Source organism: Colletotrichum siamense, assembly GCF_013390195.1.
Source record: "Colletotrichum siamense strain Cg363 chromosome Unknown KSG_Cg363_contig01, whole genome shotgun sequence".
Taxonomy (NCBI): domain Eukaryota; kingdom Fungi; phylum Ascomycota; class Sordariomycetes; order Glomerellales; family Glomerellaceae; genus Colletotrichum; species Colletotrichum siamense.
Window position 1 is genome coordinate 1,800,385 of NW_023501014.1, and position 19,872 is coordinate 1,820,256.

General features: G+C 54.7%; 7 protein-coding genes across 7 annotated transcripts; 2 read left to right on the plus strand and 5 right to left on the minus strand.

Moving 5' to 3' along the window:
• Positions 1-258: 258 nt before the first annotated feature.
• CGCS363_v000439 (uncharacterized protein) lies at positions 259-834 on the minus strand (the record flags this gene model as incomplete). Its single annotated transcript, XM_036632288.1, has 1 exon — positions 259-834. One exon carries the CDS (start codon positions 832-834, stop codon positions 259-261), a length of 576 nt encoding a protein of 191 aa, XP_036502218.1.
• A 523-nt stretch (positions 835-1,357) lies between these two features.
• Positions 1,358-2,530, minus strand: PXR1 (the record flags this gene model as incomplete). Its single annotated transcript, XM_036632289.1, has 3 exons — positions 1,358-1,384; positions 1,439-2,441; positions 2,508-2,530. The coding sequence occupies 3 exons, from the start codon at positions 2,528-2,530 to the stop codon at positions 1,358-1,360; spliced, it is 1,053 nt and encodes a 350-aa protein (XP_036501202.1).
• Positions 2,531-3,928: 1,398 nt separating this feature from the next.
• Positions 3,929-4,312, minus strand: COX17 (Cytochrome c oxidase copper chaperone; the record flags this gene model as incomplete). The annotated part of the gene is made up of 3 exons (XM_036632290.1): positions 3,929-4,069; positions 4,165-4,226; positions 4,288-4,312. The coding sequence occupies 3 exons, from the start codon at positions 4,310-4,312 to the stop codon at positions 3,929-3,931; spliced, it is 228 nt and encodes a 75-aa protein (XP_036501203.1).
• Positions 4,313-5,320: 1,008 nt separating this feature from the next.
• On the plus strand, positions 5,321-6,482 carry CGCS363_v000442 (AB hydrolase superfamily protein; the record flags this gene model as incomplete). Its single annotated transcript, XM_036632291.1, has 4 exons — positions 5,321-5,377; positions 5,431-5,829; positions 5,883-6,150; positions 6,202-6,482. The coding sequence occupies 4 exons, from the start codon at positions 5,321-5,323 to the stop codon at positions 6,480-6,482; spliced, it is 1,005 nt and encodes a 334-aa protein (XP_036501200.1).
• A 451-nt stretch (positions 6,483-6,933) lies between these two features.
• Positions 6,934-10,266, plus strand: MSH3 (DNA mismatch repair protein MSH3; the record flags this gene model as incomplete). Its single annotated transcript, XM_036632292.1, has 1 exon — positions 6,934-10,266. The coding sequence occupies one exon, from the start codon at positions 6,934-6,936 to the stop codon at positions 10,264-10,266; it is 3,333 nt and encodes a 1,110-aa protein (XP_036501201.1).
• A 566-nt stretch (positions 10,267-10,832) lies between these two features.
• On the minus strand, positions 10,833-13,314 carry CGCS363_v000444 (uncharacterized protein; the record flags this gene model as incomplete). The annotated part of the gene is made up of 6 exons (XM_036632293.1): positions 10,833-11,277; positions 11,344-11,380; positions 11,432-11,900; positions 11,952-12,353; positions 12,407-12,871; positions 13,276-13,314. The coding sequence occupies 6 exons, from the start codon at positions 13,312-13,314 to the stop codon at positions 10,833-10,835; spliced, it is 1,857 nt and encodes a 618-aa protein (XP_036501198.1).
• Positions 13,315-16,349: 3,035 nt separating this feature from the next.
• BET2 (Geranylgeranyl transferase type-2 subunit beta) lies at positions 16,350-17,404 on the minus strand (the record flags this gene model as incomplete). Its single annotated transcript, XM_036632294.1, has 2 exons — positions 16,350-16,978; positions 17,038-17,404. The coding sequence occupies 2 exons, from the start codon at positions 17,402-17,404 to the stop codon at positions 16,350-16,352; spliced, it is 996 nt and encodes a 331-aa protein (XP_036501199.1).
• Positions 17,405-19,872: the final 2,468 nt, after the last annotated feature.

Here is a 19,872-nt window from a genome sequence, read left to right on the forward strand (position 1 = left end):
TATCCTTTTGCTGGATGCCATACGCTTTTGCCTGTTCAATAGTGTCTTACCTGGAAGAAGTACCTCAAGTCTTCAAAGTCTTTTGTTCCATTCATGATAAAGTGGGGGCAAAAGGTGTTATGATGCTTTTCTTGTGAAGATAATCAGGAGCTGAATTGACATCACGCTTCCACATCGTCGAATAGATAGAAGTATGAACGCAGAATCTTTTTGAAAAGAGACTAGGTACCCCTCTGGTTTCTCTCCCTCCGCCTTCTTCTAGCCCTTCTTATCCGCAACTACCGCAGGATCCTGGGGCTCGCCAGTATTGGCAAGACCCTGAAGCAACAAGCCAAACACCCCCGTCGCAGACTCCAGCACGAACCCGACGTACCCTCCGCTCAGCGCAACTGCAGTCCGATGCCAGCCGTTATTCCAGCCTTCACCCATGAGAGCGTACGTCGCCGTCAACCCGAGTCCCATAGTACCGGCAAGCATTCGAGTGTGGGACGTCTGCGACCACACTTCTTCGACCATGATGAGGGTGCCAAGGAACGAGCCGGCGAAGATAAAGGATGCGAAGCCGCCGATGATAGCTTGGCCTTCCGACGGGATGGTGACGCTGCCGGAGCCGAGCCCGGATATGATGAACCAGCACACGAGATTAATCGAAAGCCAGGTGGCGAAGTAGTTGTGTTGCCATGCGATAGGCTTGGGTCCAGCGGGGTCGTTGATTCTCATATTATCGTCGTTGGTGGCAGTCTTGCTCATGGACCCTGGTGCAGTAGATGAAGATGAAGCCACCATATTGTGCTCCTGCGAGATGGTCGTGTCTTTTCGAGGTTGCACTTTCATTTGTGATATTTCTCAAAGACGTGTTTGAAGAGAAAAGAGAAGCTTGGCGGACAAGGTTGGTTCCCACGTCATGCGTAGGGTGGGTTCTAACGGAGGATATATATGCATAACTTTCTCATCGCTCAAGGTCGTGGTGGCATACTTCGGCACGTACACCCGGCCAAAGTGGCTCGGCTGCCTCCAATACGAACAAGTCGGGCGGGCGGGCGCGCACTCAGGACCCACGCGGATGTCCTTTGAGGCTGACTACTAGGCAACATCAGCCATAAGTCTACAGGATCAGAACTTTGTTTTCACACTCGCCCCTCCGTCCGAAATTCGCAATAGTAGGCCCTGTCTAGGTAAAGTATAACTAAAGTCCCAACTGAATCCCACCGAGCCCCATATCGATGGTCCATGGGTACAAAGTCGCGGCGCAGCACAGTTTGAGCCGCGGCTTACAGGGCCTCTAAGTAGGTACTTTACGCAGATGTTGAACGCCTCAAAACACCATGTCATTAATATATCTATTTTCTATATCTAATCACGACTGCGACTTGATCATGAAAATCTGCCTCGAGTTAGTAAATGCGTACGCATCGTGGGATGTTCCGATGCAACATACCTGGTTCAAAGCCTTGTCGTCCATTGTAGCCATCCTCTTCTGCGCAATCCATCGTGATCTTACAGCGTGGTGACCTCTGAGAACTGGTGTTGAAGTACCGCTCGCTGGTGTTGACGTAGCCGGCGTGGACGAAGACTCCCGCGACGCCTCCTTTTTGGCGCGCTTTTCCTCCTTGCGCTTCCTCTTCTCTTCCTTCCTCGCGGCCTTCTCGGCGTCGGCCTCCTTTGACTCGGCCTTGTCCTTCTTGTTCTTCTTCTTGGACGCCTTCTCGTCGGAGCTCTCGGCGTCGGAGCTGTCCTTCTCGGCCTTCTTCTTTTCCTTCTTCTCCTTCTTCTTCTCCTTCTTGTCCTTCTTATCCACGTCATCCTGGGTATCTTCGGAAACATCCTCCTTCGCAGCCTTTGACTTGCGCTTCTTCTCCTTCTTCTCCGCTTTCCTGCGCTTCTTCCGTGTCTTCTCGTCCTCGGAGGATTCTGACTCGTCGCTCGACTCCTCGGCCTTGCGCTTCTTCGACTGCTTGCTCGACGACTCCGCGGCGGGGATGTCTTCCATCTTGATATCATCCTTGCTCTCCTCCTTGGGCTCGCCGTCGACAGACTCCTTGACCTGGTCGCCCACGAGGAAGCCACCGCTGACGAAACGCATGGGGCCGAACTTGGTATCGCAGTACAACGTGCTCTTCAGCGCCTCGCGGGCCTGACGATCCTTGTCGATCGCCTCGGTCGATTTGCCGTTCAGACGTCCCAGCAGGTCGGAGAAGACGTCCATTCCCGTCACTCTGTCATCCCTGGCTTGCTTGAAGCCGAGGCCGAGCATGTCGTCCTTGAGGGCGACGCGGATGAAGGAGGCATTGGCGGCGGTGTGGTGCACGGCGTGTGCTGCGTCTTTGGCGCCGAGATATTGTCCGGGCTCCCAACCTTGCGATCGCAGCATCCGCTGGCCGAAGGATTCGGTGTCCTTGGTCCATTTCGTGTTGTTGGGATCCTTGCCGATCTTGCGGCGGCTATTTGGTAGGATGTCAGTAAATAAAGTCGCATGTCACTGTAGAATCCCATGGTATGTCTCTTACGATTTCTGCTGCGCCAGACCCATCTTTGCGGTTTGACGAGAGACCAACCCGTTGAATGGAGAAGGGAGTTTTCGAGATGCGATAAGGTGCCAGTGCAGATTCCATTATCGAAGAAAATTTTAGTGGGGTCTGATTGTCTGGAATCCAGCCATCCCTGCACCCGAAGTAACCCCGCCCCATCCTCACCGAACTCACCGGCGCTGCATTCAGGCAGTGCTCTTATATCACGAAATCCCCCGACACACGGAAGGAGCAAGCATCGCTTGCTATTTCGCAGATCTGCTAGAAACAAAAGCGCAGGATTATTTCTTTCTTTACAGATAGAATCAAAAAAGAGAACTAAAATGATAAAAGAGTCCCCATGATCCCACGTCTAGGATACTGACAGGTAATCTCTTGTCGACGACTCGAACCTGGACCTCGCCGAGCCCAAGTCCGAGCCAAACCACTTCACTCTAACCGACCACACTAACTGACCCAGTTTGACCTGAACTCCCACCTGGGAGCCGCCTTCTGGGCCGGGAGAGTTGGAATTGGACCAGACTATAAGGGACCCGTCGGCCGTCCTTCGCTTCCAGTATGGAATTGGGGTATTGAGTAACTCATAGACCAGTCGCAAAGCCTTCGGTCCCTTGAGAGATTGTTGTTGTCCCTTCCGCCTCCGGTGACAGCATTCGTCCTCACCGCTGCCAATGCCAGTCTGCGCTTCCGTTCAAACAACGCAGCCCGTTCTTGCACCTTTTGCATCCCTTCGCGGCTTTCGGCCATAGAATGTCTCGCCTCCCCCATTCTCAACTTCTAACCCACCATTCGTGATATTGCACAAGTAGCCCAGAAGAGAAGCCCCCAGCGATAACAAGTTGCTCATCTCCTCTCGCAGGCTTGCAGCATCCTGTGCCCTGCATCCTGCGTGCGCACCTTGCCGTCGTCCTCTGCCTTAATTCCAAACAAGACGCCCCGGCCTCGTACCTCGGATTCCCACATTTTGCCGATCAACGTAGGCCATGGAGGGTTTGCCGACGATCCCGACAGAGTAAGGAAGACGTGGACAAAGCCACGGGACACGAGGACGCTCGGCTCTGGAGCTACGAATGATGTCCATCGGTTCGACTACTGATTTTGGGTCAATGTACAATAATTCAGAGGTCATGCGGATGGAAATCAAAGGGACGAAAGATCGGTCGCAACTACATGGCGATCATTCCTCGCGGCCACACACGATCCTCCAGGGAGAGAACCACTTAAAGTGATGACCAGATTGTAAATTGCCCCAACAACACTCACTGCAGCACACAAATGGCAGTTTTCAAACCAGAGTCGTGATGGTTCTTTATTTCCCCAACGCCGTGTATGCTTCGGTCGTACTGTACATCTATCGTCGCATCGATTTATCCGTTTTCATCATCGGCTCGACTATCCCCTTACACCGTGAAGCCAAAGCCCTTCATGCAGTTTCGGTATTGGTCGATCGTGGAAAGGCAGTCCTTGGCTGGGTCGGCGGCGTTGGAGAAGAGCATGCACTCGTCCCGTTTCGCCTTCTCCTCCTTGCATACGCAGCAGGGCTATTGAAAAGAAAGCGTCAGCAGGTGCTCGTACGCACGGGGTCGTGTGAGATAAGGGAATGGAGAGGCGAGGCTCGTCGTTCAGTCGTGCGTACCTTGGGCTTGGAGGCTTGCTCGTTTGCGGCAGCCGGCGCGGCGGCCGGGGTGGAAATGGAGGCTGCGGAGTCCTTTTGTTAGCCATTGGGAGGGGGAGGTTTGTGTCGCGAAGGATTCCTTACGCAGTTCGCAAGCTTGGGAGGCCATTGTGCGTGTCTAGCGAGTGTTGGGTGGCTCAGGAAACGATTTGCGATCCGGGTTGCGGCGAACAGATGATTGAATATAATCGGCGACCTCGGTCAGTCCACTTTTTTTTCTTTCGCACCTTACATCACCAAAGCTGGTAGTGTCGCTTTGTAATTCACCCAACCGTTCGGGGATCCTGGGCCCTCAGCCAATCACGCCTTTGGTACGTCACGTGCTGCAACCAACACGCCCAAGCTTCTGCAGGGCGGATATTTTCTTGGAGCAAGTCATCTAATAATCCGGTAAAATAGGGAATCTGAGGTAGCAGTTGGACAGGTTCGTGCCAAAGCCATGGTTCGCATCCATTGTCAGAAAAATGTCTCATGTTTCGCCTATGAGGGGTCTTTTGGAGGCTCCAGAACGACTCCCGTCTTACGCAGGCTGCATGGCATCATGAATCGGACCTTGAGAGAATAAGCCGCGATGCGACGTCCGGTGTGTGTGGGGAAAACAGCCGGTACTCTGTGGACAGGGGCCCGATTGGACCCGATATCGTGCCCCGCAAGACGGAAGGACCTCGCGTCCGGAAGACCCGCATTCTGCCGCAGCTGACGAGCGGTGTGTGCCACCTGGCACTCTTATTAACCCCTGATTCGAGGATAGACGCAAGATGCACTTAGCCTAGCCTGGCTTACACGCTTTGAGATGGGCAAATTTGGCGAGAGCTGGTGCACGGTTTTTTTGTAAAGTTATGAGCTGGCATCTGTTTTCTTTGTCTTCCCTGGAGATGGGGTCATGGCATCCATGGACATGGAACGCCGTTGCCAGAAAGGGGCATGTCGTACCTGCCCGGTTGGTTGGTTGGTTGATGAGGTTGGTGGTTGCCAGCTGGGTAACCCCGCGCGTAGTGGTGGGATATAAATTCATGAGCCGAGTCCCCCACGAGCTTTGTCTGATGAGTTTGAACTTCAGAACCATCTTCCTCTTGACTCCTCATCCATCTTCACGACTATGCTACTCACACACAAAATGCTGTCTGTCGAGGAGACCTTAGCACTTGGCACCCCTTCTGCCGAATGGGACGAGGTGATACATGACAACACCACATTTTTTGCCGTCATACCACTTACACCTCATAGGCCTTCAAAACCAGCCCGCCTCGTGTGAGTGGCTGGACAATGGACACTGACCTTGGCGGACTGAGAGCCATGATGGCCCAGGCCGGCGCAGCCCAGCGTGCAGCAGCCCCAGATCCATCAACCGTACCCTGGGTTGAGGAGGAAATCCAGATTCCCACAAGAGACGGCGCGTCTCTCATTGCCCGCATCCATAAGCCAAAGCAACTCCCTGAGGACGGCTGTCCTGTTTTCGTGGCCTTCCACGGTGGTGGCTTCATCATTGGATCCGTCGAAGAGATTTCGTTCGTCTGCCGCGCCTTCACTCAGCTGGGTGGCATTGCGGTGAACGTAGAGTATCGTCTTGCTCCCGAGAACCCATTCCCCATCCCCGCTAACGACTGCTACGACGCAGTGTCCTGGGTGAGTAGCGCAAAGCCCCAGTGGCTGTCAGATGAGTAAGCTGACCGCCATAGACAATCGAGAACACCAAGAACCTGGGAATCAACCCAGAGAAGGGCTTCCTCGTTGGCGGCGAGAGCGCCGGCGCAGATCTGGCTCTTGGTGTCGCCTATCTTTGGGGAAAGGAGCAGCGATCACCCCCACTGACGGGCATTTACTCGTCAGTTGCCGTTGCAGCTACGGAGGAAACTGTCCCCGCGAAGTACAAGGATCGCTTTCTGAGCATGGAGCAAAACGCGCATGCGCCAGTCATCACGAAGGAGTCCGTCCAAGTCATCCACAGTAAGACTACCCCGCAGTTTTGTAAAAGTTCCGTACTGACAAGGGTGCCAGAGAACTACAAGCCTGACTTCACGAGCCCCGTCGCCTACCCTATCCTGTCCCCAGACCTCGGCAACATCATGCCCAAGACCTACTTCCAGGCCTGCGGTCTCGACCCTCTGAGAGATTGCACTCTGGTCATGGAGCAGGTGTGGAGGGACGCGGGGGTGCCCACCAAGTTGGACCTGTATCCCGGTGTGCCTCACGGCTTCTGGGCAGTTTACCCGCACTTGAAGGCTAGCCAGAAGTTCCTGGAGGACGGCGCAATCGGTCTCCGTTGGTTGCTGAGTTGAGTGGTGGGCGTTTCGGTACTAGAGCTGGCAGGGAGGTCTTCAACTGCTTTGAGCAGACGTTTCGTTTCTTTCAACATACCCCTAGAGTTGCATTTCTTTTAATTCGATCAATGAACCTAAAGTTAAGACATGGAAAAAGGACCTGGCAGCAATCTGAGTGATTTTTTCCCGCGCGACTTACATGCAGCCGGTTTCACGCCATGAAGCTGTAAAAAGAAAGTTTAATATGAGGGACCCAATCCCTGACGGCCTGCTGCGGAGTACTGGCGCGGACCCCTGTAAATCATCGAGCTCCAGTGGGGGCCCCCTGCAACCTCTCAACGCGCTCACGCCCTGGAGACGCGACGGGACGAGACCGGGGCCTCCTAATTGACATCACCATCCAAATCTTTCTAAGCTGGTTCACAATCACCACGCAACAACCGCGCCGCCAATCTGCTTATCGTACACAATGGCGCCCAAATCGAAGCCCTCCGAGAAGCAGCAGCGTTCGCTGACGAGCTTCTTCAAACCCAAAACCGTCAATGGCCTCGCCGAGGCTTTCCACAAGTCCCAATCCGAGTCCAGGACCAGCCCGCCCGAGTCGCCAGAGAGCTCGCGCAAGAGACCATTGGAAGAGGACGCCGATAAGGGGAACAATGGGCTGGAGAAGGCGTCAAAGAGAGCAAAGGCCGACAATACCGAAGTCGTCGACCAAGGGAAAAGCTCGTTCTTCCCTGGCGGAAAGAAGAAACCTGACCAGGAGCCCAAGGCGAAGGCATCAGCATCCGGAAGTAGGACAGGACGCTTTGTCTACAGCCAAGAGTCAAACGAGAACGAAGAGGAGGAGGATGACGACCCGTCGACGAAGAAGCACAGGGAGGAGCTCCACAAGAAGTTTGTGAAGAAGTTGGGCCATCCAGACAGCATGCTGCGCCGCCGCTACCGAGAAGACGACAACGAAGCTGCCGAGGGAGAGGAGGGCGATGAAGACGAAGAAGACGAGGCACCGCCGCCACCCAAGGCGAAGAAGGGCGGCGCTCGAGCGAACAAGAAGCTCACGCCAATGGAGATTCAGTTCCTCGAAATCAAGCGCAAGCACCTCGACACCGTCCTCATCGTCGAGGTTGGCTACAAGTTCCGATTCTTCGGCGAGGACGCCCGCATTGCCGCCAAGGAGCTCAGCATCGTCTGTATCCCGGGAAAGTACCGCTACGATGAGCACCCCTCGGAAGCACACTGGGACCGCTTTGCGTCAGCGAGTATCCCAGTCCACCGGCTACACGTCCACGCGAAGCGTCTAGTTGCCGCTGGACACAAGGTCGGAGTCGTTCGACAGATTGAAACGGCTGCCTTGAAGAAGGCCGGCGACAACCGCAACGCACCATTCGTACGAAAGTTGACCAACGTCTACACCAAGGGCACTTACATCGACGAGAACGGCGAGCTGGAGACTGGCGACGGCGGTGCTCCCTCGGGAGGGTACCTGCTGTGCATCACCGAAACCCCGTCAAAGGGCCAGGGCACTGATGAGAAGGTCGATGTCGGCATAGTGGCCGTGCAACCGACAACGGGAGATATCATCTACGATACCTTCGAGGACGGCTTCATGAGGAGCGAGATTGAGACGCGCCTGTTGCACATCTCACCATGCGAGTTCGTCATTGTGGGCGATCTCACCAAGGGCTCCGACAAGCTCATTCGTCATCTGTCAGGAAGCAGCACAAACGTTTTTGGCGACCGCAGCCGCGTCGAGCGCGTCCCTCGATCTAAGACCATGGCCGCCGAGGCCTACTCCCACGTCACGCAGTTCTACGCCGAGAAGCTGCAGCAGACCCCAGACGCCGCCGCCTCCGCTCTCCTGGACCGCATCCTTCATCTCCCTGAGCCTGTCACGATATGTCTTAGTGCGATGATCTCACACCTCAGGGAGTACGGACTCGAACACGTTTTCGATCTGACCAAGAACTTTGCCAGCTTCTCTGCGCGCCAGCACATGCTCCTGAACGGAACAACCCTTGAGTCCCTCGAGGTTTATCGCAATGCCACAGATCACTCTGAGCGCGGTTCTCTCTTCTGGGCACTGGACAAGACTACCACCCGCTTCGGCCAGCGCCTCCTCCGCAAATGGGTCGGCCGCCCCTTGCTTGACGTCTCCCGTCTCGAAGCTCGTGTTGCCGCCGTGCAGGAACTTCTGGACGAGCAATCTTCTACAAAGGTAGACCGCCTCGAGAGTCTCCTGTACAGCATCAAGACCGACCTTGAACGCAGTCTCATCCGCATCTACTACGGGAAATGCACCCGCCCGGAACTCCTTTCCGTCCTCCAGACCCTTCAACGCATCGCTATGCAATACTCAACCGTCAAATCAGCCGAGGAAACAGGCTTCACCTCACCCCTGATATCCTCCGCAATCTTTTCCCTCCCTCAAATCCTCGACCTCGTTGTCTCGCACCTTGAAAAGATCAATCCGGAAGCCGCCCGAAAGGATGACAAGTACAACTTCTTCCGCGAGTCGGAACAGACCGAAGATATCGAGGACCACAAGATGGGCATCGTCTCCGTCGAGCAATCCCTCGACGAACACCGCGCCGAGGCCGCCTCCTCCATCAAGCGCAAGAAGCCTGTCGAATACGTCACCGTCTCCGGCATCGAGTTCCTCATCGAAGTCCTCAACACAGACCTCAAGTCCGTCCCGGCCTCCTGGATCAAGATCTCCGGCACAAAGAAGCTCTCTCGCTTCCACACCCCCACCGTCGTCCGCCTGATCCAAGAACGCGACCAACACCGCGAGGCGCTCGCCGCGGCCTGCGACGCAGCCTTCACCTCCCTCCTCCGCGAGATTGCAGACGCGTACCAGCCCCTCCGCGACGCCGTCTCCTCCCTCGCAACCCTCGACTGCCTCCTCTCCCTCTCCCGTGTCGCCGCCCTCCCAGGCTACACCAAACCAAGCTTCCTCTCAAGCCCGACCCAGCCCACAATCTCCATAACGCAGGGCCGTCACCCCATTGCCGAACACACCCTCTCAGACCCCTACATCCCCTTCACAACAACGCTCTCTTCCCCATCTCCGCTAGCCCACCTGATCACGGGCCCCAACATGGGCGGCAAATCCTCCTTCGTCCGCGCCGTGGCCCTCCTCGTCCTCCTCGCCCAGATAGGTTCCTTCGTCCCAGCCGACGCGTTCTCCCTGACCCTCGCCGACGCAATCCACGTCCGCATGGGCGCCCGCGACAACCTCGCCGCAGGCGAATCCACATTCATGGTCGAGGTCTCCGAGACGGCACGCATCCTCCGCGCCGCTACGCCGCGCTCGCTCGTCATCCTCGACGAGCTCGGCCGCGGCACCTCGACGCACGACGGCGCCGCCATCGCTCACGCCGTGCTCGACCACGTCGTCCGCGAGAACAAGTGCCTGACCCTCTTCATCACGCACTACCAGAACCTCGCGCGTCTCGCAGACGGTATCGGCCAGGGGCTCGTCAAGAATGTCCACATGCGCTTCACTGCTACGCGCAAGGAGGGCGAGGACGGAAGGGAGGATGACGATGCCGGTGCCGACGAAGAGATTACGTTCTTGTACGAAGTCGGCGAGGGCGTCGCCCATCGCTCGTACGGCCTCAACGTCGCGCGGCTGGCTCGGATTCCCCGCAAGGTCATCGAGGTGGCTGCGCAGAAGTCAAGAGAGATGGAGCAGGATGTAAGAGCAAGGAGGTTACAGGGCACGGCACGTCTCTTGTCCGATGTGCTGCAAAGCAAGACAGATCAGTTGGAACACTTGATGTCAAACATAGAGCAGTTGTAACACCACCATGTGTACAAATCACACAACGATATGATAATGAATTGCTTTTATTGCTAAATACCATGCTGTGGCATTACTAGCTGGCCAAGAAGAATGAATTTTCGTGACCAACCGAGATCTCGGCTACCAGGACTATAGTTTCCTCCGCACTCGACTGAAGAATGTTCGAGTTTATAGTCTCAAAGTTGGCAACCGTCTCTTCTGAACCACCGTATATACGGCATCCTAAAGGTTCTCGACATGCCAAGCTGGCACAAGCCAGCCACATCCGTGGTCCTTCGCGAGAGGCACCGCGTAATTGCCCCGAGAAAGCGCAGAAGAAACCCTCTGAATCGCAGAGGCGTGAATCGAAAACGCGCGGGGTCAAGCAACAGCATGCCTGCCTACTTAAACAGCTAGGAAAGTTAGCAATGCACAGGAAAATGGAGGTCGGCGCCTTGAACGTACTTGAAAAGCGAAGATGAAAACGAAAGACGAAAATGAAAGTCTCTGATACACGTCGATTGCCTAACGTCGCCTCTTTCTTTGATGGTCCCACGAGCTACGAAACCTCGGAGTCGTACAACTCAGAAATTTCCGTTGAAACCGCCATCCAAGCCCTGGCCCGGATCGTTCTCGTCGAAGACATTGGGGGCGATGGGAAACATGTGAGGGTGGTACAGGTTCCGTTGATCCGGGTGGCCATTGATTGGGTTGAATCCGTGGTGCGCATTGTGTGGCCAATGGTGCGGGTAGTGAGGATGAAAGACAGAGTCGATTGCCTGTGCGTGCGCGAAGTTGTGGAAGGGGGGAGGCATCCCCATGTTGGACATTCTGGCCTGGTTCAAGTGAGCGTTGTGACCACCAAAGAAGTTGTGATTTCCAAATGCCGGATCCTGCAAGCCACAGTTATTTTCCTTCCCTTTGTAGGTTCGGTGCGACAGCTGCTTCGCAGCAGGGGTAGGAGACGCCAACGTCAGGTTTGAGTTCGGGTTCATCGGTTGGAGGGGGATACGACTTCGCACATTGAATCTGCAACAGAGGGGTCATCAATATACCGTATCAATAGAAGATTTGAGGTCGTGGCCAAGAGCCGACCTAGCTTGATCTGTGATCTGGGTCGGGGGTTGGCGGGCTGTGAACAGATTAGCAACAGCTGAAGATGGAAACAATGATAGCAACATACGGTCAGAAGAGCCGTCTCTGAAGACATCGCCGGCTCCTAGATCAGGTCTGTCAGGGATTGTGAAAGTTTGTTTGAAGGTGCCCATCTGATCCGCAAATTGGGACTCGTCGAAGTCTGTGTCCAAACTGTCCGGGTCAGGATCGTTGTCTGCATCGACGTCGCCATGGTGATCGTCGTTGTAGGCAATACCAAGAGGCATGTCAGTGCCTAGGACAAACCCTTGGTTGGGGTCACTGACATCGGCGTCGTCGCTGGCAATCTCGAATCTTTCTGGGGAGTTTTGGAAGTCTGCCTCGGGGGAGGGGCTGGCCATGACCTTCGGACCCTTTTTAGTTCGGAGTTGTCTGGCACGAGTGGGCCGCATGAGGGCCTCGTCGTCCGTGTCTAGCTCTTCCTTGACCCTAACAGAAGGCGACTCGAAGCCATCGGTGACAGCGCGTCTCTGACGACCTCTAGGCTTCTTGGCAGGCTGGATGTTGTCAGTTTGGTTCCGGGCTTAGCAAGTTGGAAGGCACCATACCGGAGTACCCTCAATGGAAGGGGCATCGTAGACACTGCGAGTCTTCTCAACCTCCAAGTTGAGGTTAGCCACCATCTCGAGGGTAGTGACAGCCTGCGAGTCAAGCTCCATCTGAAGGAGGACCGAGGCGTCCTTGCGCTGGTTCCGCTTCTTCCTCTGATCCGGGGTAGCGGCGTCGAAGAGACTCATGCCGGGCCAGATAATACCCTTGAGTCTGACAGTGTCGTAGTCCTCCTCGACATAGTCGGGACCAGGATCAGCTGGCTCGCCCTCTTCTCCAAAGAATGTGATTGCTTCCTGATGCTCGAAACTTCCCGTCTTCTTGGCAGACGGAGTCGAAGGAGCGTCGGCGTCGTGCTCAGTCTTGACAGTTACAGCAAGGGACTTCTTCTTCTTCACAGTCTGCAAGAGGTCAGTTCGGCTAACCAAGAACGGAGGTTACGGAAACAGCCTACCTGGGCGAGGTGCTGGCCAGGTCGCTTGCCATTGGTCATTCCTCTGGCTGCCATGAGACGCTCTGCGAGCAAACGCTCGAGATTGTGCTTGGCGTACCAAGTGTCATAGGTGGCAATGGTCGCAGCGGCGGAGAGGTCTGCGTGGGACTCGAGTCTCGTAGTGTTCAAGGTGTGAAGATGGCCCTTGGAGCTCAAGTGGGTCAACAAGTGAGAAACGTCAGAGAAGCGAGGGTGGCTGGAGCAGATGCAGCAGAGCAGAGGGATAGAAGAGCCATCTGAAGACTTGACGTCGGATGACTTCTTGACAGCTGCCTTCGCGTTGGAACCCTTGCCGGCGTTCTTGGCTTGCGACGGCTGGGCCTTCTTGGAAACCTTTGCAGGCTTCAACACCTTGGGCGCCTTGGGAGGCTTGATAGGGGTATCGATGTCGACCTCAGTCTCACGGGCTGCGATGTCGGCCATACTCTGCCAATAGTCAGTAACTGCAAGCATTTCAGGCGGTTCCCGAGGTCAGTCGTGACTGACTGGCAACGGCTTCAGATGAAGCGAGCGTGGTGGGGAACTGGATAAGTTTCTCGGGGTAACCAAAACGCAAAACGAGAGGCAGGAAATCCTCCCTGTGATGTCGTGGACATCAAAGTGGGCAAAGAACGACTGGTGTTTCGAGATGTCGAAGACACGGGAAAGGCAGAGCCGAGCAAAGAAAGCAAAGCGATGACACTGAGTAGCTCAGGACATGTGGGAGGAGGGTACGAGATAGACAATTGCTGTCGCGAGATGGTGGGAGATTGAAATTTGGCAGACAGAACGAACGGTATCTTGGGATGAAGTTCCGGATGATGTGTAGTTCAGGGGAAAGTAGTACTCACGGCCTGGGCAGCAACAGCTGCTTGACGTCTGGGCGCCATTTTTGCAGGAAAGATAGAAGCAGCGAGCTGTCCATAGTAGCTGCGTGCGTTCCAATTTCCCGAAAGGGACGTTGCTTGAGGTCGAGGAAGGAAAGGAAGGAGGGAGTGTGGTCGGTCGTGTGCCCGAGGTGGTTCTTGCCTGTGTATGAAGCTTCCGTCAGTAAGCATACGGGCCAGAGCAAGGACGAAGGAAGGGACGAAGGCTCCTGAATTGGAAAAGCAGGAGAGGCAGATGCCCTGGATGAAATGGCAGGCGGCTGTCCAGTCATCACATGACAGGAGTGGGACCATCCGCTATCTCATAGGACAGGACCAGATACCGGATCACCACTGGACCATGGCCGTCGAGAAAGATAAGGTCCTCACACCTCGAAATTTCTGGTCTTGTGCTCCCAGCACTGTGCATTCCATCTGCCATTGCTGGCAATGAAATTCCAGTGTCGTGACTGCCTCCACCGTTGGTCCCTGGCTCTGAGAGCTCAGGTACGCCTCATTTTCGTCCCTTCCTGGGGTGATCTGCACTTACCAAGAGCTGGAAGCCAAAAGGCAGGTAGCAAGCAACGTTCTCCGATGCCGTGCTAGAATTGTCTGTGTCGAGTCGTTGGATCTCTTGCCGAATCAATTTTCTCGGTGGTTTGCTTCGCGGAAAGCTTGATATCGTGTCAAGGCCGTGCCGTCTCGGTAGGCAGGATCTGATCAAAAACTCCGGTTGAGCACCTTGCTGCTCTGGGTATTGCGCCGCTGATATATGTCGAAGGTATCAAATGAACCCTGCAAGGGTTAGTAAGTATATGCGAAGATTGTGATGCTGTTTTCTCTGGTGATCAAAACGATTGTGGTGATAGTGGCAAGGAAAAGGAAAAGAAGATTCCCAAGCCAGGTGGAGAGAGGAGAGAAGAAAAGAAGAGTAGATCAGGGTTCCTGGCCCTCCTTTTATCTATGGGCAAACTTCAAAAATTGCCCTCGATGCCCTCACGCCCATATTCACCTTCTGAGGCAGCTCTCGCTTTTCTGAATATCAAAAAGAGGCGAGAGCAGGGCCGCAGAGTTGATGGCTCCTGCCTTTTGTGTTCCGAGAGAGCGCGTGAAGGCATTGAGAAGACCCAGCCGCCACAGTAACACCTTGGCTACCCACGATGCCCCATGAAATCGCAAGGAGGTAGTAAAGCTGCAGCTACCCATGTGATTCTCAAAGAGTCCAGATGCTCAAAGTCATGGGTAGGGTTTTGTCCATACAAAGCATTGGGGAACCACAGAGCCACCCAGACCAAGTGCATAAGTCTTCAAATCTTGAACTCCATTGTGCCAATTCCCTCTTGATCCTGACGAGTTGGACTGCATACCAAGAACAGACGGTTCTCGGGCAACCAGCACTGAGGACTTCAGGGTAGAACTCGAACGGATGGAAAAGGGCCAGCACCAGATCAGATGGCCCTTAATGGCAGCAGATGCAATCTGGAAAACCCTCCCAAGCGAGATGCTTGACTCAGGTCGTCCCATCGCCAAGGCAATGAGATGAACAGTGATGCCCCAACCAAGGCCCAGGTCCAGACGAAAAAGAACACAAGGAAAAGACCAACATCAATCCCCCAAAATACAAACAGCCAGCTAAAAAGGAAAGGCCACAGAAAGCGCACAGAGAACGCAGACAAAGTGAAAAGAAAAACAAACTTCAAAGCCTGTCTTCACGTACCTCTAGTACCCAGCAGGCTTGATCTCCCGGTCCTTTGGTGCTATGGGGATGGATGTGATTCCGCTTCTCGTGAGAATTTCGACAGTAGTGGTTTTCGGTTAGTTCTGTGAACAACACAGAGGCTTCTTGGACGACCTGAAAGGCCTGGGAGAGTCGTTTTTCTCGGATTGGTGTTGGTGATAAAATATCGACAGGACAGGTGTTGTAACAGGACTTTTGGTCGGGGTAGCGGGAGTTCGATACGGTATCGAAACAAGTCGTAGAAATCAGGGTACGTGACAGTGGTAGAAAGGAGGAAGAGAATTTGAAGGAGAGAAAACTGGATAGAAATCGTCTTGCTGACGACTTCTCCAGATGGGGAGAAGAGGGGAGAAAGGAGTGACGAAGGGTTGGTGGTGGTGAGGTTGTGAAGTGGTGAGGTCGGAGGAGGGGTTGTTTTTTTCTCTCGGTGGTGTTGACAGGAAAAAAAGAGCGCGACGCGCTAGTTGGGTGCGAAGGCCGACCTCAAGCAGCTCACCTGAGCCCCAGGCACGTGACTGTCAACGAGCTTGTGTATTGATGCACCTGGTTCCTGAGTATTCACATGCGGTGTCCTGAAGGTTCTCACAAAGGGGTGTAGGGAGGGCACTTGGCGGGGAGCCGCCTAAGGCAATGGAGGTGCCTTTGGTGTTTTCAACCTCAACCACCACCACTACTCCACTTCCTTTGGAAATGGAAGGAGAGTCAGCGGACAGAACTCCCAGCTGCTAAGAAAAAAACAAAGAAGTAACCGGAGGGACTTTGGTGTTTACAACCTTGGCCACTACCACCACCACTACCACCACCACTACCTACCTCGGTTACCACCCCAGCTCCTCTGATGTGACAGTCTTCTGAGAGTGTAAGCAGACTCGACTAACCATCTCCTGACCACTCAGACAACAAACAGCGAATTGGTAGTACGTAGGGAGATACGTTCTAGACAGAGGCAGCCAGCTGTTGCGACCAAGTGGGTATACTGAGAGGACGGCACTCACGCGTGGATTTTCCCCACTTACAAATACCGTCCTTGAAAGTCTCGGTCAACGATAAGTGGTATTAAGATATGTTATTGTATTGCGTATCGGGATCGACCCTAATCCAGGCTCCGTCGAGGCCTGTTTGATAAAATGTTTGAAGGCTAGCACAGGGCAGATCGCATGTAGCAAAACGAAAGCCCCTAAAAAGCCAACACTTTTGCTCTTCTCTCGCCATGTATCCTTGCTACCATCGCAATTGGAATTAGCAGGTTATTAGACGGCAAGAGGTAAGTATTGCGAGCAAGTTTCGCTCCTGAGCAACTGCTCCCGTCGCATTTCCAGCATCACTGTGTCTTCTTTCCCAATGCCTTCTCGGTCACCGCTCTCGGCATGCAATACACAGGGTCGACCTCCACCATGCCCGGATACCCCAGCAAGCTGAGACCCGTAAGGCCGAACAAGGTATGCCACACGTCCACCATGTTCCCTGGCCGATCTGAGATGCCGCCGAGCTCCGTATCCTGGCACCTGAGGATGAAGGTGATGAGCTTCTGCCGGTCGATCCAGTGCGTCCGATCAATGATGCTCAAGCTGCTCAGCACCCACCAACTGTAGCACACGTCCTCATCCTTCTCGGGCCTACCATTGAGGCCGCCAGCCGCAACTTGCCTCTCACTCAACCACCGACCCAGCTTGTCCTTCTCCACAAGATCCAGACGCCCTGCGATGGAGAGCGCCGCGAGACAGGTGAAGATCTGACCCGAGTGGGACTCCGCGCCGGGACTCACACCATAGCCGCCGTCAAAATTGGTACACGCGGCGATGTGGTTGACAGCCTTGTCGACTTCCACCAGATCAAGCAGACCGAGTAGCGAGAGAGCATTCAGCGCGCCGTAGAGGAAGCGGGTGTCCTCCTCGCCCCATTCGTCACCTGCGAAAGTTCCGCTTTCACGGTTCTGAAGATCTGCAATGACTGTCCCTCAATGTCAGCATCTCATGCGCAATCAACAGCGAGAAGCGGCAAGCACTCACACTTGCCCACTTGAGCCTTCCCCTTGCCGCGCACCTCCAGCTCATCCAAGGCGTCAATCATGACGAGGATCTGTACAGCACTAACTGTATAGAGCATGTGAGCATCGTGGCCCGGCGCGGCCCCGAAGCCTCCGCTCTCGTGCTGGCACGAGAGAACGAAGTCTATGGTTTCGGCGCGGGGAAGCGCGTCAGGGTGGCCCAGAAGGTGCAGCGCAGTGAGGCCCCAGTAGAGACCGTTAAGGCGCAGGTGCTCCGTCAGCCAGTAGTCGTACTCGTCTTTGCGAGTATCCAAGCTCTGTATGTACTTCACGTGAGCCGCTGTGGCCAGCTTGAGCTCGTCTGGAAGATTCTCGAACTGGGCCGCCATGGTAAATCCTCGTACTGTCTGGTGGTGAGTCAGATTTTTGAGGTTCTGGGACGGACAGATGATCGAGGGTTTCGTTGGGGCTTGAGTGTAAATAAAATTTGACGATGCTCCACGCAAGGTAGAAGGAAAGAGATGAAGTTGTGTCGCTTAGGTAAGGCAGTTTGGTTGGGTCCCTGGACGGCAGGTTCCGCCGTCTGACGAGCCAGGATGTTGCATCCCCGTCAGGAAGGAACACTGATGAACCGACCAAGACGGCGCTGGACCCACGCTTTCCGGGTGCTGTGATGGGATACAACCTCTGAAATTCTCCGAGAAGCGAGCAATCGTCTTTCATCAAATCATATTGTGTCGTCTGGCGAGGCGCAAGTTGCTGTTTCTGCTGGAAGGGTCACTCCGGCCCGATGTATGCTGACTGAGGCCTCGCGTGTTCTCAAAAATAACCACGGCACTCGCTGGTGAGCTATCCGCTTGTCTTGCCGGACGTGTCAAGCCGATGTTGCTGACTGACTCTGGAAGCTTGGGTGACACTTCTCGCCTCCAAGACCATTGGTCACGATTATCGCTCGCTCGGACTTCGACTAGCCACCAATCGTTGAATGAACCGATCTAGAGGCTGGCCGGTTGTGCACCAGGTGACTGATTGATCAGACCAGGCAGCTTGGCTATGCGACTACGGGAAACTGCGTTGCGCGCCATTCCCAAATCAACGGGGCCCGCATGATGGATGGGCGAATCTACCTCAGCCAAACTCCGAACCAAGGTATCGGATTGGATAATGCATTGCGATACCGTCTTTTCCAGACCGCTGTAGAGGCCCTTATCCGGCTGGTCCCTGAGTCTCCGGCCTTGTTTCTTGCATCGTCGGCTGGCACCACGGCCGGGTGGATCTCTCCTTGGGGTGGCGGCTTGCCGACGTGCGAGAACGGCATTAGATGGAAACTGCCAACATCAAGATGATGGAAAAGCATATTCATATCGAAGATCGACGGCAGGGAATATGGCTCTATTTTGCATGCTTATATCGATGATCAGGATTACGCAAGAGCGCCGAACGGCTTCCACAGTGCCGTCATTAAGATCGGGGCTTTACGCGGGGGCGCATGATTCAGAGGCATTTGGCAGGCGGCAACTGACAGTCGAGCCCGCTACAGGCTTCATCCTGAAGATTGACCTCATGCTCGGGTGCGAACTATGACATATCGGGCACTCCTTTTTGAGATGGCGTGGACGATACTGGCCTCGGTCTTGGAAGCTTCTCGGGCCTGCGCATTTACAGAGCATTAGACTTTAAAGAGAGAAGCAATTCCCTTCATGTCCACAGCCAGCACAGGCCATATCCATGGTTGACGGCGGCATACGGCCCAGCAGAATGACGGAGCAGCCACGATGCCATGTGCGCGTACCAATTTTTTCTGGGTCTTTCCCGTCTGCTCCCGCCATACTTTTCAGTATGTGGATGACAGACTGCCCGTGAGCGTGATCCAGCACACCTTATCCACCACCCCCAGGCTTGGCCATTATTTGTCGAGGAAACACTACCGAGTTTCAGAGTTGTCGGTCGTGTTCCTGGACTAAACCGTTTTCGGCCTGGACGTCACCGGTGAGGTGCTTTGCCCTGTCGAAATCCCACTCAGACCGTTCGCAGGTACAGCCTTCAGGCGCCTGAGAGGAATGTTCTCAAGTTGCCCGCAGTCGACTGCCGCCGAGATGCACAGTATCTGCTGAATTATTTTCCTCGCAGTCGTTTGAGCGGCAACTAAACAACCAAAGTACCTTACTGTCTGCAACTTGGTTTGCTCCGATGGTGGAGTCTAAGCAGGCAAGTGGCACCTGGTGTTGGTCATGCCTTGTTGAAGGCAGCCAACGGCGAGATCGATATTGAGAGTTCCCTCGTCGTCGCCCCTCTGTGGCTTGAAGCTTGAACTTCAATGGGTCCGGGTCAGATCCCGGTGGCTTGAACACCGCAAACGGCTGTCCATTGTTGTCGTTGTGATACGTTGATCACATATTTCTGCTCGTCGCAGTGCCAAGTGACGGTGAGAGCAGGCTGGTGCAGGCTGACCGACTTTCCGCCAGTCGCACCTCACTGCTGACATACGGCGGGCGGAGTGGTGGTGCTCTTGGGGTTGTAGAAAAAACACATATCGCGGTGCAGAGAGCTCCACGATGTCAATGTGACCTCCGTGCCTGTCCGATCTGCAGGCCCGAACTGCGAAGCTCACACGCCATCGCAGCCCTTTGAGTTTATTCCGCCAATTGTGAAAATTCATGGACACCTACAGCGGGGAAATCATTACCGCTTGCAACACAGAAGAGGGCAACGCCGCCGAAAAGTACGAGATCTGAAAGTTTCCGACGCTTCGGCTCCGGGCCCGTTGACAGATGGTAGCTGGCATGGGGTTGGCTCTTGTACGTTCGAATTTATCATCAAAGAGGATGAATCAACACCATGTGGGAAGAGTTGGATG